This window comes from Bos indicus x Bos taurus, chromosome 14 (assembly GCF_003369695.1).
Source record: "Bos indicus x Bos taurus breed Angus x Brahman F1 hybrid chromosome 14, Bos_hybrid_MaternalHap_v2.0, whole genome shotgun sequence".
Taxonomy (NCBI): Eukaryota; Metazoa; Chordata; class Mammalia; order Artiodactyla; family Bovidae; genus Bos; species Bos indicus x Bos taurus.
Genome location: NC_040089.1, coordinates 66673407 through 66689443, shown reverse-complemented (window position 1 = coordinate 66689443; position 16037 = coordinate 66673407). Strand labels below are relative to the sequence as shown.

At 46.0% G+C, this 16037-nt stretch overlaps 1 protein-coding gene across 4 annotated transcripts in view; it reads left to right on the top strand.

Moving 5' to 3' along the window:
- LAPTM4B (lysosomal protein transmembrane 4 beta) overlaps window positions 1-15440 on the top strand; it is a 62040-nt gene extending 46600 nt beyond the window's left edge. For 3 of the 4 annotated variants that reach the window (XM_027561477.1, XM_027561476.1, XM_027561475.1), the window contains exon 7: window positions 14840-15437. In XM_027561477.1, the coding sequence (XP_027417278.1) occupies window positions 14840-14917 (78 nt within the window). In that variant the 3' untranslated portion in view covers window positions 14918-15437. Of the gene's footprint in view, window positions 1-14839 lie in introns of all 4 variants that reach the window. The other variant, XM_027561478.1, reaches the window with a different exon arrangement.
- Window positions 15441-16037: the final 597 nt, after the last annotated feature.

The following is a 16037-nucleotide window of genomic DNA, read 5'->3' as shown; positions in this document are numbered from 1 at the left end:
TTTCTTTCACATTAAAGTTTATGCAAATTGAATTGTTAAAACCTCTTTTAATTGGCTAAGAGCAGCGAAAACTTGTCACTCTAGCATTCTTGCCTGGGAAAATCTCATGGACAGAGGAGCCTGGTGGGCTATAGTCCATGCGGTCCCAAAGAGTCAGACAGGACTGAGCACAGACACAGCCAGGCCGGCTCTGAAGATCTCTGCCAGTCCTGGGCACTTCAGATTCATGTCGATTGAACATAACCTCACAAAACAGCCCCTTGACCACAGTATGCCTCTATGAACCAGAGGGTCTAGGAGGCAGTGTGGAGGGAATGGCTGGAAGAAGGTTCTTTGATAACAGGATTTAAAACTTCAGCCTTTGAGTTACTGGCTCTGAAGCTTGTGACCTAGTGAGTACTAGAATATGAGTGAGACATCTTATTTGTAATATCTCCGTTTTAGGTATCTTCTTTTCCCTTGTAATTAAGTAGTTTGTGTGATCTAAGCTTTTTATTTTTAATTTTAAAATTGTGAGAGGTTGAGGTAGACTTGGCAGCGTCTCAGAGAAGCAGAGAGAACATTCAGGAGACCATTTCCATGGTCAGGATCAGGGTGATGGTGAAGATGAGGCAGTGGTGACGCAGGGAGGTAGCAAAGAGGGTGAAGAGAGGGGAGATTGGAGAGGGCTGTCGGAGGCCGCAGCGATCGCTGCTAACGAGGGAACGTGGAACAAGCGTGATTTCTCAGAACGCCGCTTGCTGTGACTGTAACTAGAAACGTCAGATCCCTCACCTGAAGGGTAGGAGCTGACTCGGACTGAGAGGTAACCGGCCAGCCCTCGTCTCCTCAGCTGTGTTCCCGCAAGCGTCATCCAGCCGAGCTCGGAGGAAGCCCAGTGAGGGCCCTCCCTTCTCTGCCTCTGCCTCCTGCTCAGTGGCTTTTGTACTGTGGGTTTCTCCCCAGACACTTAGGTCACAATGGTAGGCTCTGGGCCAAGTGCTTTACGTATATGACCCAGGTTGCACAAGAGTCATTGAAGTTGACCCCCTGGGTAGCAAAGAGGAAACCGAGGCGCCAAGTAGGTAACTTCCCAAGAGGACACCGTGGTGAGACCTGGGGCGCGGGGCCAGTGATCACCACCGCCTCAGCCCTGCTCCAGCCCTGTTCTTCGCCCCATGGTCCTCCGGGACCGTCACTGGGCCTGGCTGCGGCCACGGCCCGCATTCCTCCCTAACAGGGTGCGGGATGGGCTTGGACAAACAGGAGAGGCGCAGGAAAGCTATTTGTTTAGATGATTCCTCTCAAGGAAAAGTCACAAACTTTCAGAGCAGGGGGACTTTTTTTTTGCTTATTTTTGCTCTCTAGCCCAGAAGAAGGAATGGAAGGGTGGCTTAAAGAAAGAGGTGGAAGGAAAGTTAAAAATAAACTTGGTAACGCCCGAGGCAGCTGCCTTGTTTGTTTAGATACATGTATGTGTATGTATTTATACATATATTTTCTTATATGTATTCTTTTTCAGATTTTTTCCCCATGTAGGTTATTAGGTGATACTGAGCAGAGTTCCCTGTGCAAACAGTAGGTTCTTGTAGTTCCCTTGTGCTGAATAGCCCCGCCTTCTGTAACTCAGCTTCGTATGTGCACGTGGCTTCAGATAGATTTCTCTGTTGGTTCTAATAGAAAAACATGATGGCCTGGATACCCGCTCAGATTTTCCCTGGGAAGCATTTTCCCTGCTTTAATGTATTCCATGCTTCAATCGGACAGTGCGTGCCATTAACTCAGCTCATATTTCTTTCCTTCCTTCAGTAAAATATAGCATTTGAAAAAAAAATCCTAATCTCTTGAAAGTTATCTCTGACCCATATAACTTTACAGTTACTTCATCCAGAGAATATCTTCAGCAGTCAAATCAACACATTGATGATATTTTGACACCTAAAGCTTCTGAAAGAAGAGTTCAAATAATTCAGTTTCTTGTGAACCTAAATAAAGAATATTAATCAGTTGCTTAGTTGTAACCTGTTTATACTAGCAAGTGAAGAAAAGTATAAGAGTAGCTTTGCAGTGAACCAAGAATAAAATCACCCTCCACTTTCATTGTGTTTTACTTTAAAACACACTCAGAACTTGATTTCTTATTTTATCCCACATGTCCAAAATAGAATTCATGTTGACTTTATTCTGGGGACAAAGACATTGAATTTTATCTTGTAAATCCTGAGAAATTTTCTGGGAATATATATTAAGGAAGCCAAAGTTAAATATATATATATATATATATATATATATATATGTTTAAGATGTCCTGTAGCATTGTTTTTGTAAATTATTTAATTTTGTTTTTGGCTGTGCGGGGTCGTCACTGGTGTGAGGACTTCTCTCCAGTTGCGCTGAGCTGGGGCTACTCTAGTTCCGGTGCGTGGGCTTCTCACTGTGGTGGCTTCTCGTGGAGCACAGGCTCTAGAGCTTCAGTGGTTGCAGCACGTGGGCTCAGTAGTTGTGGCGTTTGCCTTGAGCCACGTGGGATCTTCCCAGATCAAGGATTGAACCCGCATCTCCTGCATTGGCAGGTGGATTCTTTACCACTGAGCCACCAGAACCCCTGGCATTGGTTTTTAATAGCAGAAGTATCTAATCTCATTGTCTAATAATTGGGAACTGGTTTGATTTAATAAAGGCATGTCCATTTGATAAGACGTCCTTATGGCCATAAAAATCATGAGCAGTGTAAACAGCAGAAGAAAGGCTTTTGATGTTTTTTAAAAGCAGAATATAGAAGTTTGTGCTCCAGCTAGGAAAAAGCAAAGCTTGTAGACAACAGATTAGATTCTAGTAGAAATTAAGCAGTTGATTTCTTGAGTAGTAGAAAACAAAGTAGAAGACATTTTTCCCTTCCCATTGATTCCAGGGATGGATGGAAGAAGTGTGTGGTGAAGAAGACCAGGTAAAAGGGGGATCTGAAGTTTGAAGAAGTCCTTCCAGTCCAGAGGGCCCTGGCAGCTGCTGAGCAAGGCAGCTGAGCCCAGCCAGGCAGGCAGCCCCTGGAAGACAGGGTCGAGTCCTGTCCTGCAGAGGTGGGCACAGGAGGTGGCATAGCACATTCAGGCCTGGGTGCCAGGAGCGGCTGGAACCTGTGGTCGGGTTTCTATGGTGACAGCTCACAGAGCGTTCCCTCGCCCGCCTCAGCCGTCAGGTGTTTTCATTTTAGATAAAAAATGTAATTCTTTAGATATTTATTTTGATCAAGGTAATGTATACATATTTAGATGTCAGTATCCGAGATACATTTATTTGAACATGAGACCCTGAATTGCATTTTAACTTTCTCTTGGGGCTACTATATTGTTTTGGTGTTTTCCTGCCCAAATATCCCACCAGGGAGGACTGTTGACCCAATTCAAAAGATTTGAGGTATGAATTCTATATGAGTATAATATGAAAGACTTTGAGTAGCTTCTCTGCTGAGAGTTAAGGGAAATCGTGACTTCCTCCTGTAGTATCAATTTATAGTGGTTTTTTGTGAATTGATAAAATCAGCGTGGCTTGTGGGATCTTAGTTCCCCAACCAGGGATTGAACCTAGGCCCACCAGGAAACTCCTGGTGTAGTCAGGATTTTCTCCTTCTGTAGTCAGGGGTGGGGGCGTGGGTGGTCCTCATTAGAGTCCTCCAAATTCATTTATGTTCTTCCTGACTCCTGATGAATTCATTGAGTATGAGATGCCATTGGCTATATATTGCACTATTATTTTGGGTGCTTCTTATTGTCAAGTGCTGTGGGTTACAAAGCGCAGGCTAAATTCAGGTGCTAAAATGTATAAAAACGTGTACCTTAGAATCAAAAATACATGGTTATGTGTATGTGTGTCTTTAGTTAAACGTGTGTGTGTGTGTGTGTTACAGGTGGGAGTGTTTAGAAAGTTTGGGAACAGTTATTTTAGATGTCTCTGATAAAGTCGGACTTCTTTTGTGATGATCCTGTCTGAAATGCCCAAATGGCAATTTTAGTTAATCCTGGAGAGTCATGATTCAACTATCCCTCCTTTGCTTTTTGGCCTAAATTAAGGGGCAGATGTGATAATGTAAATGTTGCCTGTTTGTTTGTTTTAACTTTTTCTTTTGTATTGGGGCATAGCCAATTAACAACAATGTCATGGCCATGTTACGTGAACAATGAAGGGTCTCGGCCACACACAGACATGTGTCCATTCTCTCCTAAACTCCCCCCATCCAAGCTGCCACATAAATGGTTGCCTGTTTTAAACCAGGTGCATTGTAGACTCTTAGGGGTGTAATAAATGGTGAAGACATAAATAAAAATTTTGACTACTCGGGATTAATTTAAATGGACCTTTGTTAGATTCTAATGCCTGTAAATGATACAAGTGATTTTGGGCTGTGTACTTTCACATTATCACATCTTCTAAGGTCAGAATTTTTTTCTATAAAAATTTTTTTGTCTATAAAAAATAGACAACTGCATGCTCAGTTGTGTCCAACTCTGTGTGTGTCCATGTGTCCTCCAGCTCTTTGCAGCCCCATGGGCTGTAGCTTCCCAGGCTCCTCTGTCCATGGAATTCTTCCAGACAAGAGCATTGGAGTGGGTTCTCATTTCCTGGGCTTCCCAGGTGGTGCTATGGTAAAGAAGCTGCATGCCAACACAGGGGACACAGGAGACGTAGATTCGGTTCCTGGGTCAGGAAGATCCCCTGGAGAAGGGAAATGGCAACACTCTCCAGTATTCTTGCCTGGGAAAATCCCATGGACAGAGGAGCCCGGTGGGCTGTTACAGCCCTTGGGGTTGCAAAGAGTCGGACATGACTTGAGCACACACACGCACCATTTGCTATTCCAGAGGATCTTCCCAACCCAGGGATCAAACCCACGTCTCCTGTGTCTCCTGCATTGGCAGGTGCATGCGTTACCACTGCGCTACCTGGGAACCCTCTGTAACTAAAGAGTCAGCTTTACATTTGTTAGGATTAGGGTTTTAACCTCTAGTCCTGAACTCTACTTTCTCTTCAGTTTTTTTTTGTTTTTTTTTTCTCTTCTCTCTGTTGCTGTCAAATGGATCTGAAATGTAAATCTGGTTTTGTCATCCCCACATTTAAAAGTGTTCAGGATTTATGCTGTTTATTACTGTAGTGTTTCCCAACTGTGATGTCATTCCCACTTTGCTATGTGACAGTCATTTGTAACAAGTGGGGTTATATTTTAAATCTGAGTTTGCCAATGGTTTGCCTTTTTTTTTTGTCCTTTGAATAAATAAGAACAGATTTAGCATTTTCTCTCCAACAACATCAATCTCCGCTCTACAGTCTTACATTGTAATATTTTCTTGAAGCCAGAGGAGGGAGAGGAGTGATAACTTCATCCTGCCGAGTTCATCTTATTTGTGAAGCGGCTACGAGGGACCGTTAACTGATGTGTCATCAACAGCTGTAGGTTTTATGAGCTGTGGTGCTGTCACGAGCACCGTGCCCCATGCCTCCTTCCCCTCAAAGGAGCCAAAAAAAAAAAAGGATAAGGAAGTTTTCGTTTATAGTGGTGGTTTCTTTATTTGTCCACACTTCGGTGAGAGCGAAGGGCAGATGGTTTTGTGCAAGCTCGCCTGTGTATGCCCACGGGTGTCTCTTGCACGTGGCATCACCAAAGCTCCCATCCTCTGCTGGTGGGGAGGACTGTGAGTTTGTCAAGACAGTGGTTCCTCTTCCCGACCTTGCTGACAAGTCCGGCTGGGGTCTTGCCTGTTGTTCCAAGGCTCATCGCTTGTAATCTCAAGCACCCAGGTCTTCAGCTGAAGCACACCATCTACACCTTTGCCGGTGTTTCTCAGTTTTTCGGGGACAGTTCACATATGCTCTCCCTAGCTCTTCGGTGGGCATTCTCCAGCCTTCAGTCCTCATCTGCTTCCCCAGCACCAGGCACAGCAGCTGCCCTCTGGTGGCTGCTCGGGCGTCCTGGGGTGAGGAGTGAATGAATGGACGTGGTGTTCCAGCCGCAGGCACTTCTGACTTTAGAACCGTAACTAAATGAGAGGTGCCCACACCTCTGCAGACGTGGCAGCCTGCAGGGGAACGGTGCCCGTGTTGTCTTCTTTCTCTTGCTTCAGTTACCTTTGTGAAGTTTGGTAAAGGAGGGAAGAGGGGAAGGCTAGGGGCGCTGGGTGGGAAGATCAGCTCTGGGGGAGGTGAATGCCACGTCCACTCCCAGCTTTTGAGGTCAAAGGAATCGTGACCTCAAAGGTCTTCTCCAGAAGAGTTACTCATGGTTCCTCTGCTGGGCCCTGGGACATATCCTTCATGGTCAAGAATGGAAACACCGTCAGGGTTCCTGAGAGGGAGCGAGCGAGCAAGCCAGAGTTAGGTCGAATCGGCCGTCAGTTCAGTGACCTTCCCTGAGGCTTTTATCCAACCGTCTGCTTGCTTCATCTTGTGGCTCAGAGCCCCTTACATGTCACCCTGCCGCGCTTCCCGAGGCCACCAGAGCTGAGGCGGGGAGAGGAGCTCCTTTTGTGACCCACGTGAAGCCGCTTGTGAGGAGAATGTTCATTGGTGTCGCTTTCTTAAGGAAGGGGTGTAGTTGAACTAGTTAGAATGACACTGCATTGGCTGTCCTGCAGGTTTTGGAGCATTGCTTCCGTTTACTGAGCGCCCAGGTGCTCAGCCTGTGCGCTGGGTGTGTTGCCTTCCTGACGCCTTTACCACCATCTTTTGACGAGTGTCAATTGTGGTTTCCATTTTATAAGGATGGAAGCTGAAGGTGTTAGTGCTTCATGCCACCACCACCGATTGCGGCTAGAATTTGACCACAGCCATATAGCTGAAATGCAATGAAAGAACTCCCATCTGGACACATCTCTGTCTTAACAGCCTGTGCTGACAAAGGACATGGAAATGTAAGACTCTTCTCCTTTAGAAACTTTGGAGGGGAGAGTGGTAAACATACAAGATAGTTAATACCACAAGAGACGATACAATTTAATTGATAAGCTGCTTATGTAAGTGCTTCAGAAGAGTGCTGTACTATAGTTACTGCCATTTCTAGTGTTACTCTTATGGCTTCATATTATCTATAAAGAATATGGAAATATCTAACTGATGTTTTTATTTTATTTTAAAAACAATTCATTTGTCTGATCTCAGAGAGCAATAGTGGTAAAGAATCCTCCTGCCAGTGCAGGAACCGTAAGATTCGAGGGTTTGATCTCTGGGTCAGGAAGATACCCTGGAGCAGGAGATGTCAACCCACTACAGTATTTTTGCCAGGAGAATCTCATGGACAGAGGAGCCTGGCGGGCTACAGTCCATGGAATCGCAAAGAGTTAGACATGACTGAACGTCTGAGCACACACACAGTTGCATAGCATAATTCAGAGGAGAAGAATAATTGTGTCTGCTGCTGCTGCTGCTAAGTCGCTTCAGTCGTGTCCGACTCTGTGCGACCTCATAGACAGCAGCCCACCAGGCTCCCCCGTCCCTGGGATTCTCCAGGCAAGAACACTGGAGTGGGTTGCCATTTCCTTCTCCAATGCATGAAAGTGAAAAGTGAAAGTGAAGTCGCTCAGTTGTGTCCGACTCTTCACGACCCCGTGGACTGCAGCCTACCAGGTTCCTCCGTCCATGGGATTTTCCAGGCAAGAGTACTGGAGTGGAGTGTCATTGCCTTCTCTGGTAATTATGGCTAGAATATTTCAGATCTCTGGAAGTGATTTGAACCTGAACCTGGGGTTATTTGGGCTTTCTGTGGAATGACAAGAAAACATTTGGGAGAGAGAAATCATGGGGAAAAGGAGTCCGATTGGTATTGAACTTGCCATACTAGGGAGTCATAGAAATAAATCAGACAGGACAGAGCCAGACAGTGGGCTGCTAGTGGCCTGGGCCTGAGTGGCGTGAAGAGCATGTATTAAATGAGGAAGTCCTTTGTTTTCCAGGGCTCACATCTGTTTCCTGGGGGCCCCTCAAGGCATCCTGGTTCTCTAGTTTCCATTGGTGTTTGGGGCACCCTAGATGAGCTTGGGTCTCACAATACAGGAGGAGAATATCACACAGGCCAGAGGCCCCCCTGACCAGCTGCTCTGTGAAAACACATTTCAACTCCTGGGCAGGGAACTCCAACTGCACTGTGCTCCCTGGCTGCTCTGTTAGTGCCTGCTCTACACGTGTCCTGTGCCCACCACCCTTTCTGGCTTTAACGAATCATCTCCAGCAAGTTGGGATCCTTTTCCGGACCCCTGCAGAAGCTCAGAGCGAATGTGTAACTTACCCACTGGCCAGGAAGCAAGAGGGATGCGGTGGCCCTGAGCCTGCCCACTGGCCTCAGATTTGCAAGTTGCCCTTTGATGATTGACTTCTTTCCTTCAAGACTGTTATGCTTATTCTTTTATTTTAAAACTATTGTTAACACAGTATAACATGTGCGTAGCTAAAAGTCATGGTAGTGCAAAGTTTATTTCTCAGTGGTCTGCTGCCATTTTCTTGCCCATTCTCCACTTCCCAGTCCAGAAGTAAACATTGGCAACTCGTTTCTTCAGGTATTTACCTCTGTATTTCATCTACAGTACTTATTTTTTAAAAATCAATTTGAGATCCCTTTTGACTTCTTGGATAGGATTTAAGTTTTATTCTCCCTATATTCTCCACTGCCTTCATTTGCCTAATACAGTCACATCAGATTTTTTTGTTACATCCCCAGTTAGTGTTTTCCTTGATTTTAAGAAAATATTGCTCAGTGCAGAGGTCTGTCATGTGCATCCCTGTTCTTGTACAATTCTCCCCCCCACCCCCGCCCCCAAGCAAACATTGCTTTGTTTTTTCAGCTGCCGAGTTTTTAACCTTTTACCTTGCTGTGATCTATCAGATCTGTCCACTACATAGTAATATTTCCCAGATGTTTGACTCTGTGAGATAATCAATCAGTTCTTTTTTTATTTTAAACTAAGGCTTCTCCTGTTCCAGGGTGGATGAGGTGCCACAGGCCCTCATCCCGGGCCTTGATTTCTTCTTAACCTGTTTCACCCTTATTAGGATGTAGACCAGCAGACAGACTGCCGTTGCAGTTTGCCTTATGCCTTGCACCCCCCTCCCCTACAGTCCAGGACCCCAGGATCTTGGATGGTTCTTTGAGAATCTGATGAGAGCTCTGAACACTCTGCCCAGGAAAATAAATGCACACATATAAAATTTGGCACATAATTTTGTGAATGTCGAAAGATAATTTATATAACATTACCTACACTGTAATCCTATCAATCATAGAGTTCCGAATAAGTCTTCAGAACCTTAACTCTGATACTACAGTGAAACTACATTTACTATTTTTCCTAATACATAATTCTTTACTCTTAAGCATTTTATCATTTCCTAGTGTTTGATGGAGTGAGTGAGTTTTCCAAATTTTAATGACTTGCAGAAGTGTGGCCAGTTGGAATCACTTCTATTCTAGGGTGTTCCATTTTGCAACCTTTGATGTTAATCTGTTTCTCCCTCCAACTGTTCTGTATGTTGACGTAGCTGAGGATGAAGATCCCCTTATAACACTCTCCATATTTGTTGAGTTGAATGGAAATGAATGATGAGCTACTTTCCTGGTAGTGCATGTCCCCTAGCATGACTGCTCCCAATGAAAAAAGATACTAAAAGATACTAAAAGATGCTAATCTTCCTAAGGAGCAGATGCCCTGCTGGGGTCATTGACAAGAGGGATTTTCCATCTGCATGAAAGGGAGTTCCACCATCAAACACTCAATCTGTAGTTGAGATCCTATTAAGACAAATTCCTGGGGTCTGTGGTTAGACTAGAGCTTGGTTGTATTGAATATTGCTTGAAGTGAAGTGGTGCATGGCTGCAATATATAATGCATTTGTCTTTATCCACTCATTGATTTGTTGTTCAGTTGCTCAGTTGTGTCCAACTCTTTGCAACCTCATGGACTGCAGCACACCAGGCTTCCCTGTCCTTCCCTATTTCCCAGAGCTTGCTCAAATTCATGTCCCAGTTGAGTTGGTGATGCCATCCAACCATCTCATCCTCTGTACATCCCCTTCTCCTCCTGCTCCTTCAGTCCTTCCCAGGATCAGGGTCTTTTCCAAATGTGTTGGCTGTTCACATCAGGTAGCCAAAGTATTGGAGCTTCAGCTTCAGCACCAGTCCTTGCAGTGAATATTCAGGGTTGATTTCCTTTAGGATGGACTGGTTTGAGCTCCTTGCAGTCCAAGGACTCTTGAGTCTTCTCCAGCAACACAGTTAGACGGCATCAATTCTTTGGTGCTCAGCCTTCTTTATGGTTCAACTCTCACATCCATACATGACTATTGGAAGAACCATAGCTCTGATTATACTGACCTTTGTCAGCAAAGTGATGTCTCTGCTTTTTAATATGCTGTCTAGGTTTGTCATAGCTTTCCTTCCAAGAAGCAAGCGTCTTTTAATTTCATTGATTAAATTGATTTTGGAGCCCAGGAAAATAATGTCTGTCACTGTTTCTATTGTTTCCCCATCTATTAGCCATGAAGTGAATGGGACCAGATGCCATGATGTTAGCTTTTTGATTGTTGAATTTTAAAACAGCTTTACACCTTCTTCAAAAGGCTGTTAGTTCCTCCTCACTTTCTGCCTTAAGGGTGGTTTCATGTGCATATCTGAGCTTATTGTTATTTCTCTTGGCAGTCTTGATTCCAGCTTGTGCTTCATCCCCCTGGGCATTTCACATGATGTACTCTGCATGTAAGTTAAACAAGCAGGGTGACAGTACACAGCCTTGACATACACCTTTGCCAATTTTTGAACTCACTGAGTAACTGCTGTTTATTAGATAGCAAGGTAGGGCATGATATACATTTTTAGTCTTCAGAGATTATTTTTTGGCCATTCAGTGTGAATGATCAAATTTCTTAAAAAAAAAAAAACAGGGCTTAACTAAATGCCGGCTTCTAATCATGTCAAAATAATTAGGTTTCTGTTAAGTTTTGTGTTGTAGGGCATCTTAATTGGCATTTTCTATCTTAACTGATCCTACAGTTATTTTCTCAGATTCCCAAGTTGCTTCATTGATTTTACTTGAAAAGGACAATAGCCAGTGTTTGCAGTCAGTTTTAACACACTGTAAGAGAAGCAGTATGGCAATCCTCATTTCACCAACGCTTCCTTGAAATCATTAAAATTAACATCATGTAGCTTAAACAAAGATGACACTATCCCTTCAGAATTTAAAACCAGCTCCATTTGGAGAAGTGTTCATTGAAAATAATTCAGGAGTATGAAGTGCTCTGTGAAGAGTATTTTCTGGTCTGCATTTAGTATGTGGTCACGGGGAGGTGAAGACAAGCATGAGGGTGTCAGTATCTTCACCAGGCACCTTGACTTTGGATCTAGGGTCCAAGGCAACAGAATATTTGAGAGAGAAAGCCCATGAGGATGCTAATGATAATGAAACTTGAAAATGAGCTTGAAAGTAAATAGCAAGAAATAGTGACATACGGCCAAACCTAATGTGAAAATAAGTTTTTGGCAAGCAGAAGACAAATTTGCAGCACTTTCTCTTCTTCAAGACAGTTTTGTGTTTAATCATCTGTGAACATTTTGGAAACTTTGAGTGTTGCATTTGGCTCCTGGTGGGGAACAAAAATAAATTGGCTGTGATGGCTGATTTCACTTCTTTTTGAGTAGCCTCACTGTGTTTTATGGTAACTCCTCTAAGGAAAGTGACAGATCGGAAGCAGCTGATTGCTCAGTGAGGTGGTGCAGCATAAAGCCAACGCCGAGTCTTTGCAAAATCGAATATTTCTATTGCTGATCACAGCTGTTTCTGCTGGTTGTATCTTAACACATGTGTGACATACTCACACACACGTGCTGGAGGCTGAGTCCTCAGGTCAGACGTGCAGTTGCAGAGAGCCAGGCTGTCACTTTAGAGAATATGCTCTGCTCCAGCTGAGACTGTCAGGCTTCCTAGTGGACATGCTGCTGCCAGAGACCGGAAATGCTCCTCGAGGGGGACAGGGGTCCCCTCTGTGCTCTGACCTTGGCCTGTCTCTCCCGCCCCTTCTATACCACCCTTAGCATCCCATCACAGCCCCTGGGTTCCCAGGAAGCGCTCTGCTCCCAGCCCCCTCCCTACACCGGTGCCCCCGCCTCCCTACCTGCCGGGTGGCCCTCTTCATTCTCTGCCTGGTCCAGCTCATCCTCCCGAGGAGCTTCCCTGCCCTCCAGCCCACCTCAGCTGTCCTGTTTGTTTTTGGACATCTTGTCCACACCCGCGCCTCAATCTCGGTTCATCAGCATGATGCACCCATCGCTGCCCTCCCCAGGCTGTGCATCGAAACACAAAACACAGATCTTAGTAAAGTTACAAAGTCACAGGCGTTTGGCTTCATAGTAATCTTAAGTGGGTCATATATGGCTACAAAGGAGAGGTATGAAATTTCCATTTTTCACCTAACATGGAAAAGGTGTAAATCCACTTCCATAAATTAAATAAGGTCCTCATTTTGCACCCTGTAAACCCTTTCATAATGCTGTTAAGGGCTAGCAGAGTCTCAGCAGGGGCCACTTCAAAGAGCAGTCTCTCGAGTTCTCTAGAACGAATGTTCCTCCACAGACAGTGAGGTGTGTTCACGTGGGGGAGGGGGGGTGGGCATGACCCAGCACCCTCTGTGTCGTCAGTCAGCGTTGGCTTGTTGGATGCAGGGCACACAGGGACGCTTCCTGGCCTCGGACGGGCGCCTGTACTGAGCGTGCCCTGGGTGCTCTTCCCTTCCATCGCCGCCAGCAGCAGCCCAGCCCTCGCCCTGAGTCTCCCTGGGCAATGCCCAGGGGGAAGGACTCACACAGGTGCGGCGTCGCCACGGCTTCCGGGAACAGTTCTCAGACCCGTTTGACGTTCTTGTGGGTGCTGAGCCCAGTTACCTGCTTCCGGCTGGGTGACCCACTTCCCCTGGGTGCAGCTCCCAAGTCCATCTCCTCCCCACCCCCGTTAGCCACGCGGAGCTGGCCTGGTCTCCTGGTGACGTCTCACCTTCGCCCGCCACCTTGCTGTCCAGCCTCCCGGGTAGAGGGCGCCAGAGGAGGAAGGCGTCTTCCCTCCCAGTTCGTGCGAGCCCCACAGCGTTCAGATCTTACGTCCGTGGCCCCCAGGGCAGCGGCACAGGCGGCCCGTCTCCCTGGCAGCGCTCCAGCACGCACCTCCTCTCAGGCAGTTTCCAGGGCCAGCGGCAACCCCCTTCCCCGTGAACAGCGCCTCTGCGGCCGCCTCCCCACACCCGGTCAGGTGGTTTGCTCACTTGGCCTGGTTCTACCCAGGAGGCTTCTCTACTCCAGTGAGTTCAGCCACACTATCTCTGACAGTGATTCCCCGGCCTTTGTGGGAGACCCCTTTCCATGTTCCTCCCGTGAGTTCCCTCAGTCAGCACTCTTAGCTGTCAGTGTTCTCCTTTTTTGTTCCTCTGAGTTCTCTGCACCTCCGACCTCCTGTTCATACCGTAATTCTTTGTTAAACTTTTCTCTGTTCAAACCACGGGGTGGTTTCTGTCTCCTGAGGGGACCCTGACCATGCAGATGCCCGCTACCAGTGTCCCAGCTCCACACCGCCCCACCAACCATACGGAGTCTTCCAGGGCCGGCCTGCAGGACAGCGCACTCAGTTATTCCCCTGACACTGTGCCTACTGGCCAGCAGACCCTGGGTTAAGGAAGACAGGACTGCAGCCCGGCACTTGTTGAAACACTAGAAAAGGAGAAAACCAAATAGTGTAGTATATTGAGTTTGTGTGAGTGTGCGTGTATGTGTGGTGGGGGGTGGGAGTAATGTACACAAAACTTAAAGAGAAACTTGAGAATTTTAGTGTCCTCTAGGAGCCCAAGGGGATAGATAGATGGCATGGCAATTCATGGAATTGATAGATGTTTACCACTTTAAGTCATGTCCATAATAGAAAAAGTATTAATAACAAAATGTGGTTTTGTTGTGTTCTACTTTATTTGTGAATATTCTTTTTCTTTCCACAAAGACCTTGAGTTGGGTAGGGTGTCTCAACACACCTCATCTCTGAATTCCTAAGGGCAGGAACCGTCCTGTGGTAGGTGTACAGTAAATGTTAGTTGACTAGAGGCCAGTCACACGGAGTTGATGTTCTCTGTTTTGTAAATACTCTGCAAAGTCAAAGTCAGCCAGTGTCTTCTCATATTGATAGTTCATAAGCGATTACGTGCAGTTATTTTTGTCCTTGAAATGTAAACAGAAAGGTTGTTCATGAGCTTAGGATTTTTGTGCTTCCTCTCCCGCCATTTACAGATAACATCAGCCTCGTCAGATGTGTAGCACAGCATGTGAGTTGTCTTTTAGACCTCTAATTCTCAGGGATCCCTGTGGTGCAGACATAGAAACGGAGATTGGCTTGCTTAGCCGTGGCAATACTGATAGGATGTGGCTGAGTCCTGGCTTGGAGTCCAGGATGATACCAGAGCTCTTGTGTTTCCCACTTCACTGCCCAGGTCTCACCACATGTGGCCCTGTGGTGAGTCAGGCGCCTGCCCTACTTCTGTGAACACACATACATGTCACCCCAGAGCTTTTGTTCCTCTTCAGAGCCACTCCTTGTCCTAGAAACACACCCCTCTGACCCCCCTCGGGCACTGTGACATCCAGGTACAAGTGGAAAAGGATTGGAAAACTCAAAAGAAGGCCAGAGGTCTCTTTCCTTCACTTGATGGATTCAAAAATCTCTCCTCCCCCCAAAATCTAGCCACTTGCTGAACAATTGATACCTGTACACGTTATGGAGAAACTTGAGCTAAAGTGAAGCCCAGGGGAGCAGGTGCGCACCTTTAACCTCTGACCCTTGTCTTCTCTTCCTCCCAGGTGCTGCTACCCCCGTACGATGATGCCACTGTGAACAGCGCCACCAAGGAGCCGCCGCCCCCGTACGTGTCTGCCTGAGCCTGGAAGTTGGGCAGCATGAGAGCAACAGCCAGACTTGTCATTCATCAGAGCAATAGTTCTTTAATTTTTCTTCTGAGATGAGCTCTCTGAGCTTATTTGTTGCAGAAATGCTACAGTTTAAAATTTTAGATGTTAAGTTGAAGCTCTGTAGTTTGAAATCTATGCTTTAGCTGGAGCACCTTGCTAGAGTAGCTGTAGAAATTCTCTCGGTGGGGTGGGGTGGGGTGGGCTCCCCTAGTTTTCCCTCGGCGTTGGAACTACCCAACAACCCGGATGAATCTCGAGTCCGAGACGTCTGTTGTACGTGCTGAGCCCCAGAGTCGAAGACTTTCCAACGCTTTTCTCTTCACTCCCTCTTTCTCTTTTGAACGTGTATAATCAAGTCAAAATTAGACAGTGCTTTCCTTGGCCATTCCAATTTATAGAAGAAACCCTTAGGAGAACAGGAATGTTATTTGTGTAAGGAGTCCATATAAATACATAAATAAAACAAGAATTTCCTTAGACATTTACTTTATGATTTAAATTTGGTGACGGTTTTTGAGTTTGCTGGTCAAGGATTTTGACTGTGAGACCCTCTGATAATCCATGGCAAGGCAGACAGTCGGTGGCCGCCCTGCTGGCTGCTCTTGTCCGCGCGCGTCTGGGGTCACAGTGTGGCGTGTCGGGGGGACTGATGGATTTGGTCCTTTGTGCTGTCAAGTCTCTCTTTCCTCTCCTTTTCCTGTCCCTGCTCAGAAACCCCTCTAGCTCAGTGTTCTGCCCTCGCCTGACTCGGGGAGGACACCCACCACCAACCTTTGTCAGGTGGAATTACTGATACATATTTATCTACCAATATGAAAGAAGGTTTTCTTCTCTCCCTACAAGGTGCAACCTGCTACTGTGAACTTCTGAGTATGCTTTGTGATCTTTTAAAAGTCTTCTGAAAAATGGGAGGTGGGGGCTGGAAGGGGGGTTGCTTTCCTTGTGAAATAGCCTTGTCTTGACTACCTGAATTTCCAGAGATTTTTGATACATTCACATGTTCAAAAGTCACAGCTCTTCATTTTGTTCACTATTGGATGTGCTTATAAATGAAGGTTTGCAATTAAAGTGAGATTTTTCCCACATTCAA